At 45.0% G+C, this 15,301-nt stretch overlaps 1 protein-coding gene and 1 long non-coding RNA gene across 2 annotated transcripts in view; one reads left to right on the forward strand and one right to left on the reverse strand.

Annotated features, from left to right (window-relative positions):
- LOC116990992 (tubulin beta chain-like) overlaps positions 1–15,301 on the reverse strand; it is a 15,505-nt gene continuing 204 nt past the window's right edge. The window contains exons 2-4 of the mRNA XM_033049240.1: positions 7,037–7,145; positions 6,456–6,566; positions 1–1,792 (exon numbers count right to left, since the gene is read on the reverse strand). Of these exons, the coding sequence (XP_032905131.1) occupies positions 729–1,792; positions 6,456–6,566; positions 7,037–7,145 (1,284 nt within the window). The 3' untranslated portion in view covers positions 1–728. The remainder of the gene's footprint in view (positions 1,793–6,455; positions 6,567–7,036; positions 7,146–15,301) is intronic.
- Positions 14,139–15,301, forward strand: part of LOC116990994 — a 12,007-nt gene continuing 10,844 nt past the window's right edge. Inside the window, exon 1 of the long non-coding RNA XR_004416679.1 lies at positions 14,139–14,149. This is a non-coding gene — a long non-coding RNA (uncharacterized LOC116990994). The remainder of the gene's footprint in view (positions 14,150–15,301) is intronic.

Raw genomic sequence — 15,301 nt, forward strand, 5'->3', positions numbered from 1 at the left:
CCTCACTGATATTCTTAGTATTCTCCACCCCTCCCACTCTCTGCAATTTAAACATGCTTCTTTTCTTAATTTTCCAATTCTGATAAAAGGCATTGACCTGAAATCTTAATGCTGTTTTTCTCTCCACATGGTCGAGACTTCTAAAGATTATTTTTGATTTAGACCAGCATCTGCAGTTCCTTCCTACACTGAAACAGATTATCTGGATGTTACACGTACATTTTTATGGAACATTATGGTGTGTAATTAATGATTCTGTTTCTTACATTATAAGAATGTCTGCACTTTCAAAAGTAGTTCATTAACAGCGAAGTACTTTCAGCACCCTGATATCATGGCAGATGCTGCAGAAATACAAGTTCCCTGTTCCTTAGCTCATGTAAACATTTTACGACATAATATAAAAGTTTTCAGTTGTGAGAAAAATCTCGTATAACAATGGGAAGTACTCACCTTCTTCACCAATGCAGGCATCACGTTTCAGGGCTTGTAGAAATGTACTGTTAAGAGTTGTGTGGGATAAGAACCCAAAATGGGCTGTGGTTTTTCTCCTGCCTATACAGTCAATGTTAAAAAGCACATGTTAATTCTAATCTTAACAAGTCAATACTCTGAGAGCTGTCAGGCATCTTTAATTGCAGTTCAATCAGTATTGAAATGAGACTTGGATAGTGCAGAAGAAAGAGGGTGCCTCCCTCTTACAAGTTGTAATCTCACGTCAGCTGTATTCAGGGCTCCTCCTCTTCGTCTTCATCGACATAATACTCGGGTTGTTCATGAACTTTAACTTCCTGGTAATACTGATACTCAGCTATCAGGTCAAGCATGTCAGCCTCGGCATCGGTGAACTCAGCCTCGTCCATGCCCTCGCCGGTGTACCAGTGCAAGAAGGCTTTCCTGCGAAACATGGCGGAGAACTGCTCACCAATGCGTTTGAACAACTCCTGGATGGCTGTCGTGTTGCCGATGAAAGTGGAGGCCATCCTGAGTCCTCGGGGTGGGATATCGCACACAGCCGTCTTGACGTTGTTCGGGATCCACTCCACAAAGTACGCGCTGTTTTTATTCTGCACGTTCAGCATTTGTTCATCCACTTCTTTCATGGACATACGGCCCCGGAAAATAGCGGCAACGGTCAGGTAGCGGCCGTGCCGAGGGTCGCAGGCCGCCATCATGTTTTTAGCATCGAACATCTGCTTGGTGAGCTCGGGCACGGTGATGGCGCGGTACTGCTGGCTACCACGGCTGGTCAGAGGAGCAAAGCCAGGCACAAAAAAGTGCAGGCGAGGGAAGGGGACCATGTTCACTGCTAGTTTACGGAGGTCAGCGTTGAGCTGGCCAGGGAAGCGAAGGCAGGTGGTTACACCACTCATCGTGGCAGATATCAAATGGTTCATGTCACCATACGTGGGGCTGGTAAGTTTGAGAGTTCGGAAACAAATATCGTGGAGAGCTTCATTATCAATGCAAAATGTCTCATCTGTATTCTCAATGAGCTGGTGAATTGACAGGGTGGCATTGTACGGTTCAACTACAACATCTGATACTTTGGGTGATGGAATAATGCTGAAAGAGAGCATCATTCTGTCAGGGTATTCTTCACGAATCTTGTTAAGGATGAGAGTGCCCATGCCAGCACCACTACCACCACCCAGTGAATGAGTGAGTTGAAATCCCTGGAGACAGTCACACCCCTCGGCCTCCTTCCTCACCACATCCATAATTGAGTCGGCCAGTTCAGCACCTTCAGTGTAGTGACCTTTGGCCCAGTTGTTAGAGGCACCACTGCGTCCTAGAACAAAGGCCAAATAACATGTTTTACTTGAAGGCACAAGTGCAGTTAAGGTTGAGGTTAGACCATTTGACCATCAAGTTCACCTTCTGGTAACTCCTGCAGTTCTGAACCCCCCTCATGGGGCAGTCCCACTGTCCAAGCTAATTCAAGAGTTCTCCCGAGTTTCCTCTGATTCGAACTCGGAGAATTATGGTAATAGCCGCTCGTAGGTACTCGGGGCTCTCGTGGACATTTTTCAATATGTTGAAAAATTTTCATGAGTCTTCCCGAGCTTACCGCGTTTCCCGAGTACCTGCCGTTAGCGTTTCGAGCCGCTAGGAGACGTCCCAAGCTCCGACGTACCCGCTACGTACATTATATGTGCTTCCACGAGTTTGATTTTTTTTTTTTAACTTGGGAGAGCTTTTGAATTAGCTCGTACAGTGGGACAGGCCCATTAGGGGAGTTTATCTAACACCCAATGTGGCCGAATGCTCCAGATATTCATCGCCCCTTATAGAAACTACTTTCTAATACCTGCTTAAATAAATGTTTCTCTTTTTTTTATTGTCCCATGGTGAAATAAATATCCAGACTTTATTAAATCATTTCATGTGTTGATTCCTTTACAATATAATTACTACCTTCTCTTTCGGACTCGAGAGCAGTTATTTTATTCTTTCCGAATCCATATCCTTTGCATTTGGAACAATGTTCTTGTTCTTTTCGATACTACCCTTCCAATATACATAAAGCATTTTTGGCCAACCCCTTTCTTCAATTATGAATTTTGCAGCAGGGAAACTGGCTTTGGCACTTCTGTGTGAAAACGTTGTTCATACAACATGCTCTATTTTACTTCAATTCCTTTTCCATATTGGTTCAACAATGACGGTGAATTATCTACATTCTACTCCCAGTCTATTGGTGCCAATTCTATTCCATTTTTTATTAACCACTTGGGCAGCAATGTAGACCTGTGCCAGGCCTGGATGGATGAAAATGAAATGACATTTAGATAAGGCAAAGTGGAATGTCACTATGATGTGCAACAAATTATAATATTTTTCAACTGAGTACATATCTCATTATCTATAATCCGAGAATATACAGATGGGCCTTCAGTTACATTATAATACGTGAAACCAATCTTGGGGGATTTCCATATAAAGTGCCTCTATCAGAATCACAGGTAGAAAAAAATGCTGGAGAAACTCAGCGGGTGAGGCAGCATCCATGGAGCGAAGGAAATAGTCGACGTTTCGGGTCGAGACCCTTCTTCAGATTGGTGTGGGGGGGGGGGGGGATGGATATGTGGTGCTGCTCCTCCAATTTATAGTGGGCCTTACTCTGGCCATTCTAAAGAAGCGAGGGGTTGAACACAGCCGTCCTTATCAATGGCAGACATGTAGAGATGATCGACAGTTTCAAGTTCTGAGACATCCATATCATCAGAAAACTAACTTCACACCTTCACATTGTTGCGGTGATCAAGAACGTGCATCGGCTTATTTACTTTAAAAATATCAGCACAGATTCCTGCCACCCTGGCCATTCCCCTTTCTCTTCCATTATACTGTTGTTATGCATTTTTTTTTGGCAATCTTGCACCATAATGTTTATTTGCACTCATTGTACTTATTGTTACATTTATCATTATTGTATACATGCTGTGCACGTTATGAGCTTCCTGAGAACAAGAAATGTCATTGCACCTTTGAATTTGTAAAGCACGGTTTGTGTGTTGGAAAGGAAGTTGTGGTTGCTGGCTGAGAGCACTTCTGCAATATAGATACACTAGTGCCTTTACATCAGTCTTCATAAACAGTTTACAGTAGGAGGTTGATAAGGTAGAATCATTCAATATGGTGAGAAAATCACATGTTGAAAAAGATAGTGGTGCAGAAGTTAGGATTGTCTCATGGCTCCAGTAAATTGTTTTAGCGAGTCAAGACGATAGTTGGTTTCCAAACGAGCTTTATTGTTAAAGCGGTGAAAACACCGGAGATCACACAACAGCTAAACACAAACGCTCTTACCACAACGGTGGTGGAAAAAGAATGAATGAACGCCCAGAAGACGTGCAAAAACAAAACCCCTCCCCACAGTCACATGACCGAGGTAGCCAACCACAGGGTTCGACTACCCACAGGCACCAGCAGGTGCCGCTACAGGAGGCCCCCCAGAACCCGAGGTATGGAACGACCGGAATGTGTGGTCCGCGAAGGCGTAACATGGGGGCCCAGCGAAACAAGGCCGGGGGCAGGCAAAGGAGCAGAAATAACGGGTGGAGGAAACGGGCGGTGGCCGACCTCTATGTCGCGGCGCAGCAACGACCACCGGACTGTCCACATCCACGTGGGCGGGTTTGAGACGGCCGACGGAGACGAAATCCTCCCGGCCTCCCACGTGGCGACTCCGGCTCGCAGCACCCGGAATGGCCCTTCATAAACCTGTTGTAATGGCGAGCGGTGAGCGTCCCTGCGGATGAAAACATAGGCACACTGTTGTAACACCGCGGGCACATGCACCGCAGACGAACCGTGCCTGGAAGTGGGAACAGGGGCCAACGTGCTCACCCGTTCTCGAAGGCCGGCCGGCCAGCAGCGCCGGCGTTGATGCTACCTGACTGCGGGCGTCAGGCAGAAAATCCCCGGGCACCCGCAGGGCCGAGCCGTACACGAGCTCAGCCGAGGAAGCAGCCAAATCCTCCTTAGGTGCGGTGCATATACCAAGGAGGACCCAGGGCAGTTGGTCCACCCAGTCCGGGCCCATAAGCCGAGCTTTCAACACCGACTTAAGGTGCCGATGGAACCTTTCGACCAGCCCATTGGCCTGCGGGTGGTATGCGGTCATATGGTGTAACCGGGCACCGTAGAGCTGGGCTAGGGCAGACCACAAGGAAGAGGTGAACTGGCCCCCCGGTCGGTGGAAATGTCGGAGGGCACCCCGAACCTGGCTATCCAGTTGGCCGCCGTAGCCCGAGCGCAAGCCGCGGCGGAGGTATCAGAATGCGGGATCGCCTCTGGCCACCGCGTGAAATGGTCCACGAAGGTGAGTAAGTGTGTGGCACCGCGGGTGTGGCAAGGGACCTACAAGGTCGACATGCACGTGCAGGAACCTGCCCTTGGGGACTGCAAACTCCTGCACGGGGGGGGGGGGGGGGCGCACATGCGGCTGGACCTTGGAGATTTGACAGGGGCCGAGGCCCAGGCAGCCACCTGCTTACAGAGCCCGTGCCAGACGAACTTGGCCGCCACCAGAGCGGACGTCGCCCGTATGGACGGGTGAACCAGGCCATGGACAGCGTTAAAGACCCGCCATCTCCAACTGACGGGGACGATAGGGCGGGACAATCTGTGGAGACGCCGCACAGGACCATGGTGCCTGCCACTCCGCAAGGCACTTCGGCGAGCCGAGGGCCAGAAACCGCGGTGCGGTAGGCTTCCATACCTGCGTTTGCCCGCTGCGCTGTTATCAGCTCGTTGTAGTCGACGCCGTGGTTGAGGGCCGAAACGGAGAGGATGGCGGGCGGGACAAGGCGTCGGCAACAATGTTAAGTTTCCCTGCGACGTGGCAGATATCGGTCGTAAATTCCAAGATGTAGGCAAGATGCCGCTGCTGACGGGCGGTCCACGGATCAGCGATCTTACCCAGGGCGAAAGTAAGGGGCTTGTGGTCCGTGAACGCGGTGAATGCCCGGCCCTCGAGGAAATACCTGACGGCCAGGTATAGCGCCAGAAGCTCGTGGTCGAGGTTAAGGGTAATGCAAGAGCCCTTTTCCACGAGCAAGTCATGGGCAATAATCAGAGGAAGTAGATTTAAAATAATTGACAAAAAGAAGAGTCTGCAGGTAGCAGGAATATTGCTTGGGAAGGAACTGCAGATGCTGGTTTACACCAAAGATAAACACAAAATGCTGGAGTAACTCAGCAGGACAGGCAGCATCTCTGGATAGAAGGAATGGGTGACGTTTTGGGTTGAGACACATATTCAGACAGGGGAGAGGGGGTTACGGAGATAAGGAAGTGTAAGAGAATAGACCATTGTCAGCCAGGAGAAGGTGACAACAAAGCAAACAGAGATACAATGTAATCAGAGGGACAGTCAGACTAGTCGGAGAACTGGGAGGGGGAAGGGATGGAGAAAGAGGGAAAGCAAGGGTTACTTGAAATTATAGAAGTCAATATTCATCCCGCTGGGGCTTAAACTGCGGAATATTGTTTGTTTCTTTTCAGAAGCTGATTATAATGACCCGAAATACATTGCCTAAAAGGATTCTGCATGAAGTGTCAATAACTTTCAAAGGGAAAATATGTGGACCACGCAGAAAGCGGGAGGTTTGGGGATTAACTGGATAGTTTTTGCAGAGTCAGAACGAACACAGTAGCCGATTGTTCCATTGCAGCTGTATCAGATAACTCTAGAGTCTTGTCATCGACCTTGTTTTGTATATCTACAACACTAATGCAATATTACTGCATTTAATTTATTTCAACTGATTTTTTTTTAAATCCTGCAGTTGTAGAAGTTCAATAATGTACAACCAATTTACTAATCCTCAAAGCACTAAACAACCAAACACGGACAAAAAAATTTGAGCACAACTTGTAAATAACTTTAAGTTGAAGTCCATGATTCTACCAAACAGTATCAGTATTTTCAGAAGAGCTTTACTTACCAAACACAAAGTTATCAGGTCTGTAAATCTGCCCAAAAGGTCCAGAACGAACAGAGTCCATGGTACTAGGTTCCAGGTCCACCAGTATAGCGCGAGGCACATATTTACCACCTATTTAAATGTAGCGTTAAATTAAAGCATATAAACAAAGAGTAGAAAGCCCCCCCCACCCCCCACCCCTTCCCGTTTCCCTGTGCCTCACCTGGGTTCACACACATTTATCCCCTTCCACCTATATTCTTTCCTCTGGCTTCACTATTTGCATGTCTACTTGTCTCACACCTTTTTGTCTTTTCATCTCTGACCTTTGTCCAACCATCTTCCAATCAACCCCCCTCCTCACCTGTATCCATATATCACTTGTCCAGCTTTACCCATCCCCTCCTCTCTTCCAGCATTGTCCGTCCCCCCTCCCCACCACGATCAGTCTGAAGAAAGGTCCCGACCCGAAAAGTTACGTCTCCATGATCTACAGCTATGCTACCCGACCCACAGATTTATTCCAGCACTTTGTGTCTTTTTTTTAGTAAAAAGCAGTAATACACCTGCGATATATTGTGATGCAAAACTGATTTTGATACCTGTGGCCTCATTGTAATAGACATTAATTCTCTCGAGCTGCAGATCACTCTCTCCATGGTATGTTCCTGTGGGATCAATACCATGCTCATCACTGATGACTTCCCAGAACTAAACAGAAATAAGAACACAGAAATGAACAAGAAAGAAAATGTATAATCTTTCAGTAATTATTAGCGTAAACAATTTTTTTATGACACTTGATGTGGTCAGCTTTGGCTCAGTCAGTCGGAAGGCTCTGTTCTAGTTTAAGCCTAGACAAAGACTTAATCTCCAGTCAAACATGTTTTAAACTCAGCATGGTTGTTAATGCATCTAGAATTTGTTTCTGTTGATATAATTGCTACCACCATTGGATACTATTTAAACCAAATAACACATACAACTGACAACAAATTTCTATCTCATGATGACATCTATTTGATCAGCATTTTCTTGTCCAAATTAGCCCTAGTCTGTTCAATCATTTTTGATTGATCAATCAATTCAATAGCATTGTTGTAGCCCATTTGTTGTACCTTCTCCACTTTCTTTCTTCAAAGACTCTTACATTATGCCTTACAAATGTCCCATAAACATGTTTAAATGGCCTTGGGAAGAGCTTATACCAATCTAAACTCATGAACAAAACACCATCAGCCGCAGAAGAGTGGATGGATGCGGGAACTTAAAAAAACCCAACATTATTTTCCTTTTTTGAAAATTTATCTTCGTTCTCTTGAGAGAAAAAAACCATCAGAAATAAAACAATGAAAATTATCAAAGGTAAAAAATAAAAACAGCTTTGTGATGGGACATGAGCTGAAAACATTTTGTAAATACAGAAGGGTGAACTTGCAGGCCACGTCCCTCTGTGGCAAGAATCCTGCCAAACATCTCTGCATATCGACATTCACGTAAACTAGAGACGGAGAACATTTTTGCCGGCACTCAACACCCAGGATTTAGGAATAGTAGGGCCTCTGGCTCTGCAGTATGGACACACTTCCAAAAGCCTTTGCAGGTAGACAACTAGCAGCTCCAGCTTGGTTATATAAGATTTGAGAGGATTATTTTATAACTTGTAATGATTTTATTAAATTTGAGGTAAGTAATTAAATGATTTGAAAAAAAAAGATAAATAATTAAAAAAAGACAAGTTACAATAAGTTTTGGGTGACTTACCTCACCTGCTTCCTAAAACTATAGAACCCCATTTGAAATCAGGAGGGCCTCGGATTCTGCAGAGGACTAACATGGAACAGGGTCTGAGTGGTGAGTTCCCTTTGTAATGCTATTGAATCCAAGCAAACTTCTGGTTAGCCGCTGGACTTATTTTTGGTATTGCAAAACTGTTAGTAGGTCCAAGAGTTTTGCAGTTGGTAGCTTAAAGCGTGAGCCCAGGAAGTATTGCAAATTAAATGAGTCAACACTGATGGTTCTGGTCAGCAGTATTCACCCCGATGTTATTAATAATGTTGAAGAAGTCTGAATGCTGAAGGGTCTGAAGAAGGGTCGCGACCCGAAACGTCACCCATTCCGTCTCTCCAGAGATGCTGCCTGTCCCGCTGAGTTAATCCAGCTTTTTGTGTCTAATAATAATGTGAATCTAAAGTGAAATGACATATTATATGTCATCCTTCCAATCAATGCTATAGGTCACAGAATCATGGAGCACAGGAACAAGTCTTTTCGCCCACCATGTCCATGCCGAATATCAAGTACCTATTTACAGTCATCCCAATTACCTATGGCCTTCTGTGCTGGCAATTCGTGTGTTCATCCAGATACTTTTCGAATAGGGTGAGAGTGCTTGTTTCCATCACCTTCACAGGCAGTGCATTCCACAGCCAGCCTCCTGGACCCCCGGCCAATACTTCCTACTTTTTTTCTGGAGTGTATATCATGCTTGCTTTGAAAAACTCCTTTGTTGCTTTAGCAGTTTGTTTGGGATCATTGTCTTGCTGTAGAAAGAACCGGGGGTTTATGGGGCAACACCCCCTGAAGTTCCTGCATTTCCAATAAATTGAAAGTGATTCTCAAACTTTTTGCTGGTAGTTTACATAACAGAAGCTTAGAATTTTTCTAACACATAAGCCGTAAAATAACACCCAAAAGATATATATTTCATGAAATAGACAATAGACGGTAGGTGCAGGAGTATGCCATTCGGCCCTTTGAGCCAGCACCGCCATTCACTGTGATCATGGCTGATCATCCATAATCAGTAAGTATCCCATTCCTGCCTTCTCCCCATATCCCTTGACCCTAGCGCCTCTCTCCCGCTCCCGCTATTTATAGATCCCCCCCCCGCCGTTGGCGGCGCCTCATGTGAGCGGAGCGTCTCCAACCAGAGGAGCGGGATCGAGCGCGGAAAGCGGCGCAGGCGCATTGTCTGAAAGAGCCGGTGGGAGGGGAGGGGCGCACTCGCGCAACTTTGACATCGAGCCCAAACCCCGCCCCCCCCTCCCCACAGGAGCGGGAGGCAGCGATTAGTCGAGGCTGGGTCTAAGTGTGAGTTTGGTCGAACCTCTGCCTCATATGGAAAGACTGCTTGGGTCCTTGGTTGGAGTCGAGGGGCAAGGTAAAGTGACAAGCGTAGCATTTCCTGCAGTTGCAAGGGAAAGTACCAGGGGAGGGGGTGGTTTGGGTGGGAAGGGACAAATTGACCAAGGAGTTACGGAAGGAGCGGTCTCTGTGGAAAGCCGAAAGGGGAGGAGATGGGAAGATGTGGCCAGTGGTGGGATCCCTTTGGAGGTGGCGAAAATGTCGAAGGATTATCTGTTGTATGTGACGGCTGGTAGGGTGGAAGGTGAGGACAAGGGGGAATCTGTCCTTGTTACGAGTGGGGTGGATGGGGAATGAGAGTGGAGCTATGGGTTCACCTGCACCTCCTCCAACCTCAACTATTGCATCCGCTGCTCTAGGTGTCAACTACTCTACATTGGTGAGACCAAGCGCAGGCTTGGCGATCGCTTTGCCCAACACCTCCGCACAGTTCGCATTAACCAACCTGATCTCCCAGTGGCTCGGCACTTCAACTCCCCCTCCCATTCCGAATCCGACCTTTCTGTCCTGGGCCTCCTCCATGGCCAGTGAGTTCCACCGCAAATTGGAGGAGCAGCACCTCATATTTCGCTTAGGTAGTTTACACCCCAGCGGTACGAACATTGACTTCTCCAATTTCAGGTAGTCCCTGCTTTCTCCCTCCTTCCCCTCCACTTCCCAGCTCTCCCACAGCCCACTGTCTCCACCTCTTCCTTTCTTCTTCCCGCCCTCCCCCACATCAGTCTGAAGAAGGATCTCGACCCGAAATGTCACCTATTCCTTCGCTCCATAGATGCTGCCTCACCCGCTGAGTTTCTCCATCATGTTTGTCTACCTTCGCTTTTTCTCACATCTGCAGTTCTTTCTTACACATCCACTCTAGTCTGCCCATTTTCACTTTGGAGGAGCCATTATCCATCTTTTAGTGATTCAGTGGTTTCTGAGATCTGCTTGGCATTGCATTTGATCCAAGATATCCCAATCCTTCTATATTTTTGTGGTGCAAGGAATTTGTTCAATCAGTGTAAAGGAGACCATTTTGCATACTGAATGCAGTGCACTAGATTGGAAAAAGAGCTTAACCTGAAAAGGTCATTTTATAAAGCCCTTGGATTGTGCAAAAGAAAGAGATGAAAGGGCATTTCCTGCAGTTGCAAGATAAAGTGCTGTAAGACAGGGAGCACCATCTAAATACAAACTATATGTGCAGACTCCAATGGATTCTAACAGACTCAAGTCATGTCAAATTAAGTTTACTGTCATAAGGTCAATTACAATGAGGTGCAGATACAATGAAAAGTATTGCTTGCAGCAGCATCACAGGCACACAAACTTAGATAAGCAGACAAAAGCAAATTATACATAATTTATACATACAATTTCTAAATAATAAATCATGAGAAAGCAGTTAGCATAAACTATACATTTTTAAGAATAAATTATGTAAAAATAAAGCGCGAAAACATAATGGCAATAAAGGAACGGGTAAATAAATTTAACAGGGTTCCGCCCCAATTAACCTACTTTGAGATGTGCAAGCAAACATAAATGCTGAGAATGTTTGAAATAGTGAGGTTGGCAAATGTTGCTTAAAAAGGATCTGCAGATCCTTGACATCCTCGTCACTGAAAACTAATGCGCAGGTGCACCTCGCCTCAGAGAAATAAGTTTGCCTTTATTGCAAGAGGATTTGAATATAAGAGTAACGATATTTTCCTACAACTATAGAGTCCAGGTGAGGCACAATTAAAGCAGTGTGTACAGTTTTGATCGTATGTAAAATAAAAAATACACTTGTAGAAAGAGCATTAACCTGACGGGTTGCTGGGTCAACAGATCTGTCGATTAAAGAGAGAAAGAATAGGCCAAATCTCTAATAACATTTTAGAAGAGATTGAAATTTAGATAATTCTTAGAATTCACAAGGAAGGATGTTTATCTTGGCTGAGTCTAAAACTAGTGTGTTAACAGTTCATAATAATGGGTAGGCTATTTAAGCTATTGAAGAGAAATCTGTTCACTCAAGAGAGCACAAATCTAGAATTCTCTCCACTAGAGGGCTGTGGAGGCTCAGATAATGACTGAATTGCATTAAAAAATAAGGTCAATGGATATTAGGTTTAAATCCATTATTGTCACATGACCGAGGTACAGTGAAAAGCTTTGTTGTGCATTTAATCAGATAATAATATCGATCAAATCATATAGTAAAGGAATGAAGGGATATGAGGTTACTACAGAGATTTTTGTTAAAGGTAGTACATAAAGCTATTGCTAAGTGACCAGACTGGTTATCTGATCTCCAAAACCAATTAGGAGGGAATTTGAAGTTTGGAAGTGATATGATAAACACAAATCAGGATCTAAAATTGAGACATTCAGCTTACTGATATGTGATTGAAGAGTTGAATTACATATTTTGGAAGCGTAATTTATTAAAACATAGAAAAATAGCTCACATTTACAGAATTCTGAAGATTAAAAATCTTTGGAAAATTCATAAAATCAGTTGACGAGAAATTAAACATATTAGATAAAAATATCCTTACAGAATGTTCACATAAATATAAAATTGATATATTTATTTATGCAAATCAATTTCAGAACCCTGGGAGGGAGATGATCCTTTTAAATTTAGAATTATTCTTTGCTATCAAAGGTGAAAGTATTGTTGAGGCACGTGCAAAGGTCCAGTGCTAATTCTTCAAAAGTGCCATTGTTTTTTGTTTTTAATTTGTCATTGATCGATTACTGCTTTTCAAAATTTACATATTTTGCACTCCAATTTAAACCTCACCGACCCTCTTCAGAACACTAACACGTATTATAAAGCTAATAAAACATTACCAAAGATATCAAAGGACTGCAAAATAATGCATGAAAGCTAGGTACAATAGCAATCAGTTATTTATATTTCCACGGCATACAGTGAATGACACCCAAAAGATGGCAAAATCAGGAGTGTGATGAAATACTCTTTACTTGCCTGGATGAGCACAGTGCCAACACCAATAAGTTTCTACATAATCCAAAACAAAGCAGCCCAGTTAATTTACACTCCATCACCACTAAATATGAATTCACTCCACCACCAGGACATTGTGGCTGCGGTGTGTACCATGGGAAAAAAGTGCTGCATTATCACGTGAGGATTCTCCGCCAAGTTACACGTCATGCTGACGTGCAAAAACGTCTACTTCAGCTTTCAATCCAAGATCCGCAAATAGGCTGAGTGTCGGATGCAATCTTCATAGCTGCCATCTTCCTCTGTGCAGGGCAAACAGCTTCAGCTCCAGCTCTTCTCCTATTTTGCCCTTTCACAATACCCTGGGTGTCCTCATTCCAAGCGGAATCAGCCACATGACACTTGGCTAGATAAATGATTTGCCAGTATTCAGTTCAGTACTGCCATCTGCCTTTCTTGCTATGACCTTTGTGGCTGCAACCTTGCAATTTGTGATTGATTGAATCATAATCTTACTGTTATTTTAAAGACAGTCAATATTATCACAGATTTTCCATTTTTACCATGAAATTCACAGGCATAATTATACAAGAATAAGGAACTTCTTTCATTACAAAACATTACAAAGGCCAGTTACAAAGATCAATATAAAAACTATGAATACAAACATTTGATATTTTAATCAACAAAATTTAGTTGAATACTAGACCAAATGGGACCCATTCTAATGCAATATTGCACCACTCACTCACCTAATGCAATATTCCCCCAACGCAACCCGTTTCCACCACTCACCCGCTCCCCCAACGCAACCTGTTCGGCCAACGGAATATTCCACCACTCACCTATAGCGCTTAACTGCGCAGGTGCGGCTCATTTTCCGTCATCCTTCAACACTCCCTCCCCCTCCTCTTCACTCTCCCTCTTCTCTCTTTTCCGCTACCCTCAGTCACTCCCTCCCCCCATAACCCCTCTCCCCACCCCCCTGACCCATTGGGCCCCATTCCCCCAACGCAATATGCTTTTTAGAACCTTCAGCACCTGCCCCTCATTCTTAATCTCATATATTCCTACTCTCCCCATTTCCTTGATGCCTTTGGTTCTAAAATACATCCAAAAATGTATCTGAGTGAAACAGCACAAAATAGCCCTCACATCCATGCCTCCGATCGCATTGATTGATACTCTCATTTGGTATGTAGCCCTCTATACGCTCTACGCAGACAGCTTGAGGGAGATAGATCAGCAATGATTGAATGGCGGAGTAGACAATGGCCTAATTCTGCACCTATTACTTGTGACCTTATCCGCAGAATAATGTATTTGGAAGAGACAGGGTTGACTAGACATGTATTCATTTGAATTTAGAAAAAATGAGGGAGGAATCACATTGAAGTGTACACAATTCAGTCTGAAGAAGGGTTCCGGCCCGAAACGTTGCCCATTTCCTTCGCTCCATAGATGATGCTGCACCCGCTGAGTTTCTCCAGCACTTTTGTCTACCTACAATTCTAGCAGGCTCATCAAGCTGTCTGCGTAGAGCTTATAGAGGGCTGAAAAAAATTGTGTGCAGTTGGGGGAACGCTGATGTAGAGGCTTTATGAACCTGCGTCTCAGTAAGCAGGTCGGAAGATGGTGGGAAACGGTTGCTGGCTGTGGCTCGGTTTTTGTTTATTGTCACATGTATTGAGGTAGTGAAAAGCTTTTGTTGCGTGCTAAAGAGTCTGTCCCATTTTCACGACCTCTGCCGAGTTTGCCCTTGACTCATACTCGCAGCATGGTCGTCACGAGGTCGTAGCAGTCGTAGGTACTCACGGCATCACGTAGGTCGGGGCGTTTTTTCTAGCATGATGAAGTATGTCCACAAGTAAAAAAGGTCGTGAAAGTGGGACAGGCCCTTAACCAGTCATCGCAAAGAATACACATGATTACAACTGGGCCATTCACCGTGTACAGATACATGATACATTAAATAACATGAATAACATTTAGTGCAAAATAAAGCCAGTAAAGTCCGATCGGGGGTCTCCAATGAGATAGGTAGTAACTCGGAGCTGAAGAAGGGTTTAGCTCCATAGATGCTGCTGCACCCGCTGAGTTTCTCCAGCACTTTTGCCTACCTTTAGATAGTAGTCGGGACTGCTCTCTAATTGTGGTAGGATGGTTCTGATAACAGCTGGAAAGAAACTGCTCCTGAATCTAGAGGTGTGCGTTTTCACACTTCTGTATCTTTTGCCCAACGGGAGAGGGCAGAAAAGGGAGTGGTCGGGTGATTTTTTTTCTCCGGAAAGGTTTACAATTCTTGGACAGGACGTAAGAAACTAAGTTGTGTAAGAAGGAACTGAAGATGCTGGTTTAAACCGAGATTGAATGAAGGAATGGCTGACATTTGTCGCCCGTTTCTTCTCTCCAGAGATGCTACCTGACCCGCTGAGTTAGTTCAGCATTTTGTGTCTGCCTCCGATATAAACCAGCTTCTGCAGTTCTTTCCAACACATAGGAACTGCAGGTCGACTGGGGTTTCGGGGCCCATTTAGAGCCGAAATAAGGAGCCGACCACCCTCAGGTGTAGCGACGGCCGCTCCCTGTCGACATCAAAGCCCGCACGACCACGCCGCGCATGCGCCAGCCAAGCCCGCGCAAACCGGCAGGCGAGGCGGCCATTTTGTGACCCTCCGACTAACGGTCGCAGCCCGCGCGGATCGAGCGGTTTCCCGCCAGTTCACGCTTTCCTTTGAGTCCCCCCCTTCCCTTTGAGTTCGTCATCTGCCGCAAG

Source organism: Amblyraja radiata, chromosome 32 (assembly GCF_010909765.2).
Source record: "Amblyraja radiata isolate CabotCenter1 chromosome 32, sAmbRad1.1.pri, whole genome shotgun sequence".
Classification (NCBI taxonomy): domain Eukaryota; kingdom Metazoa; phylum Chordata; class Chondrichthyes; order Rajiformes; family Rajidae; genus Amblyraja; species Amblyraja radiata.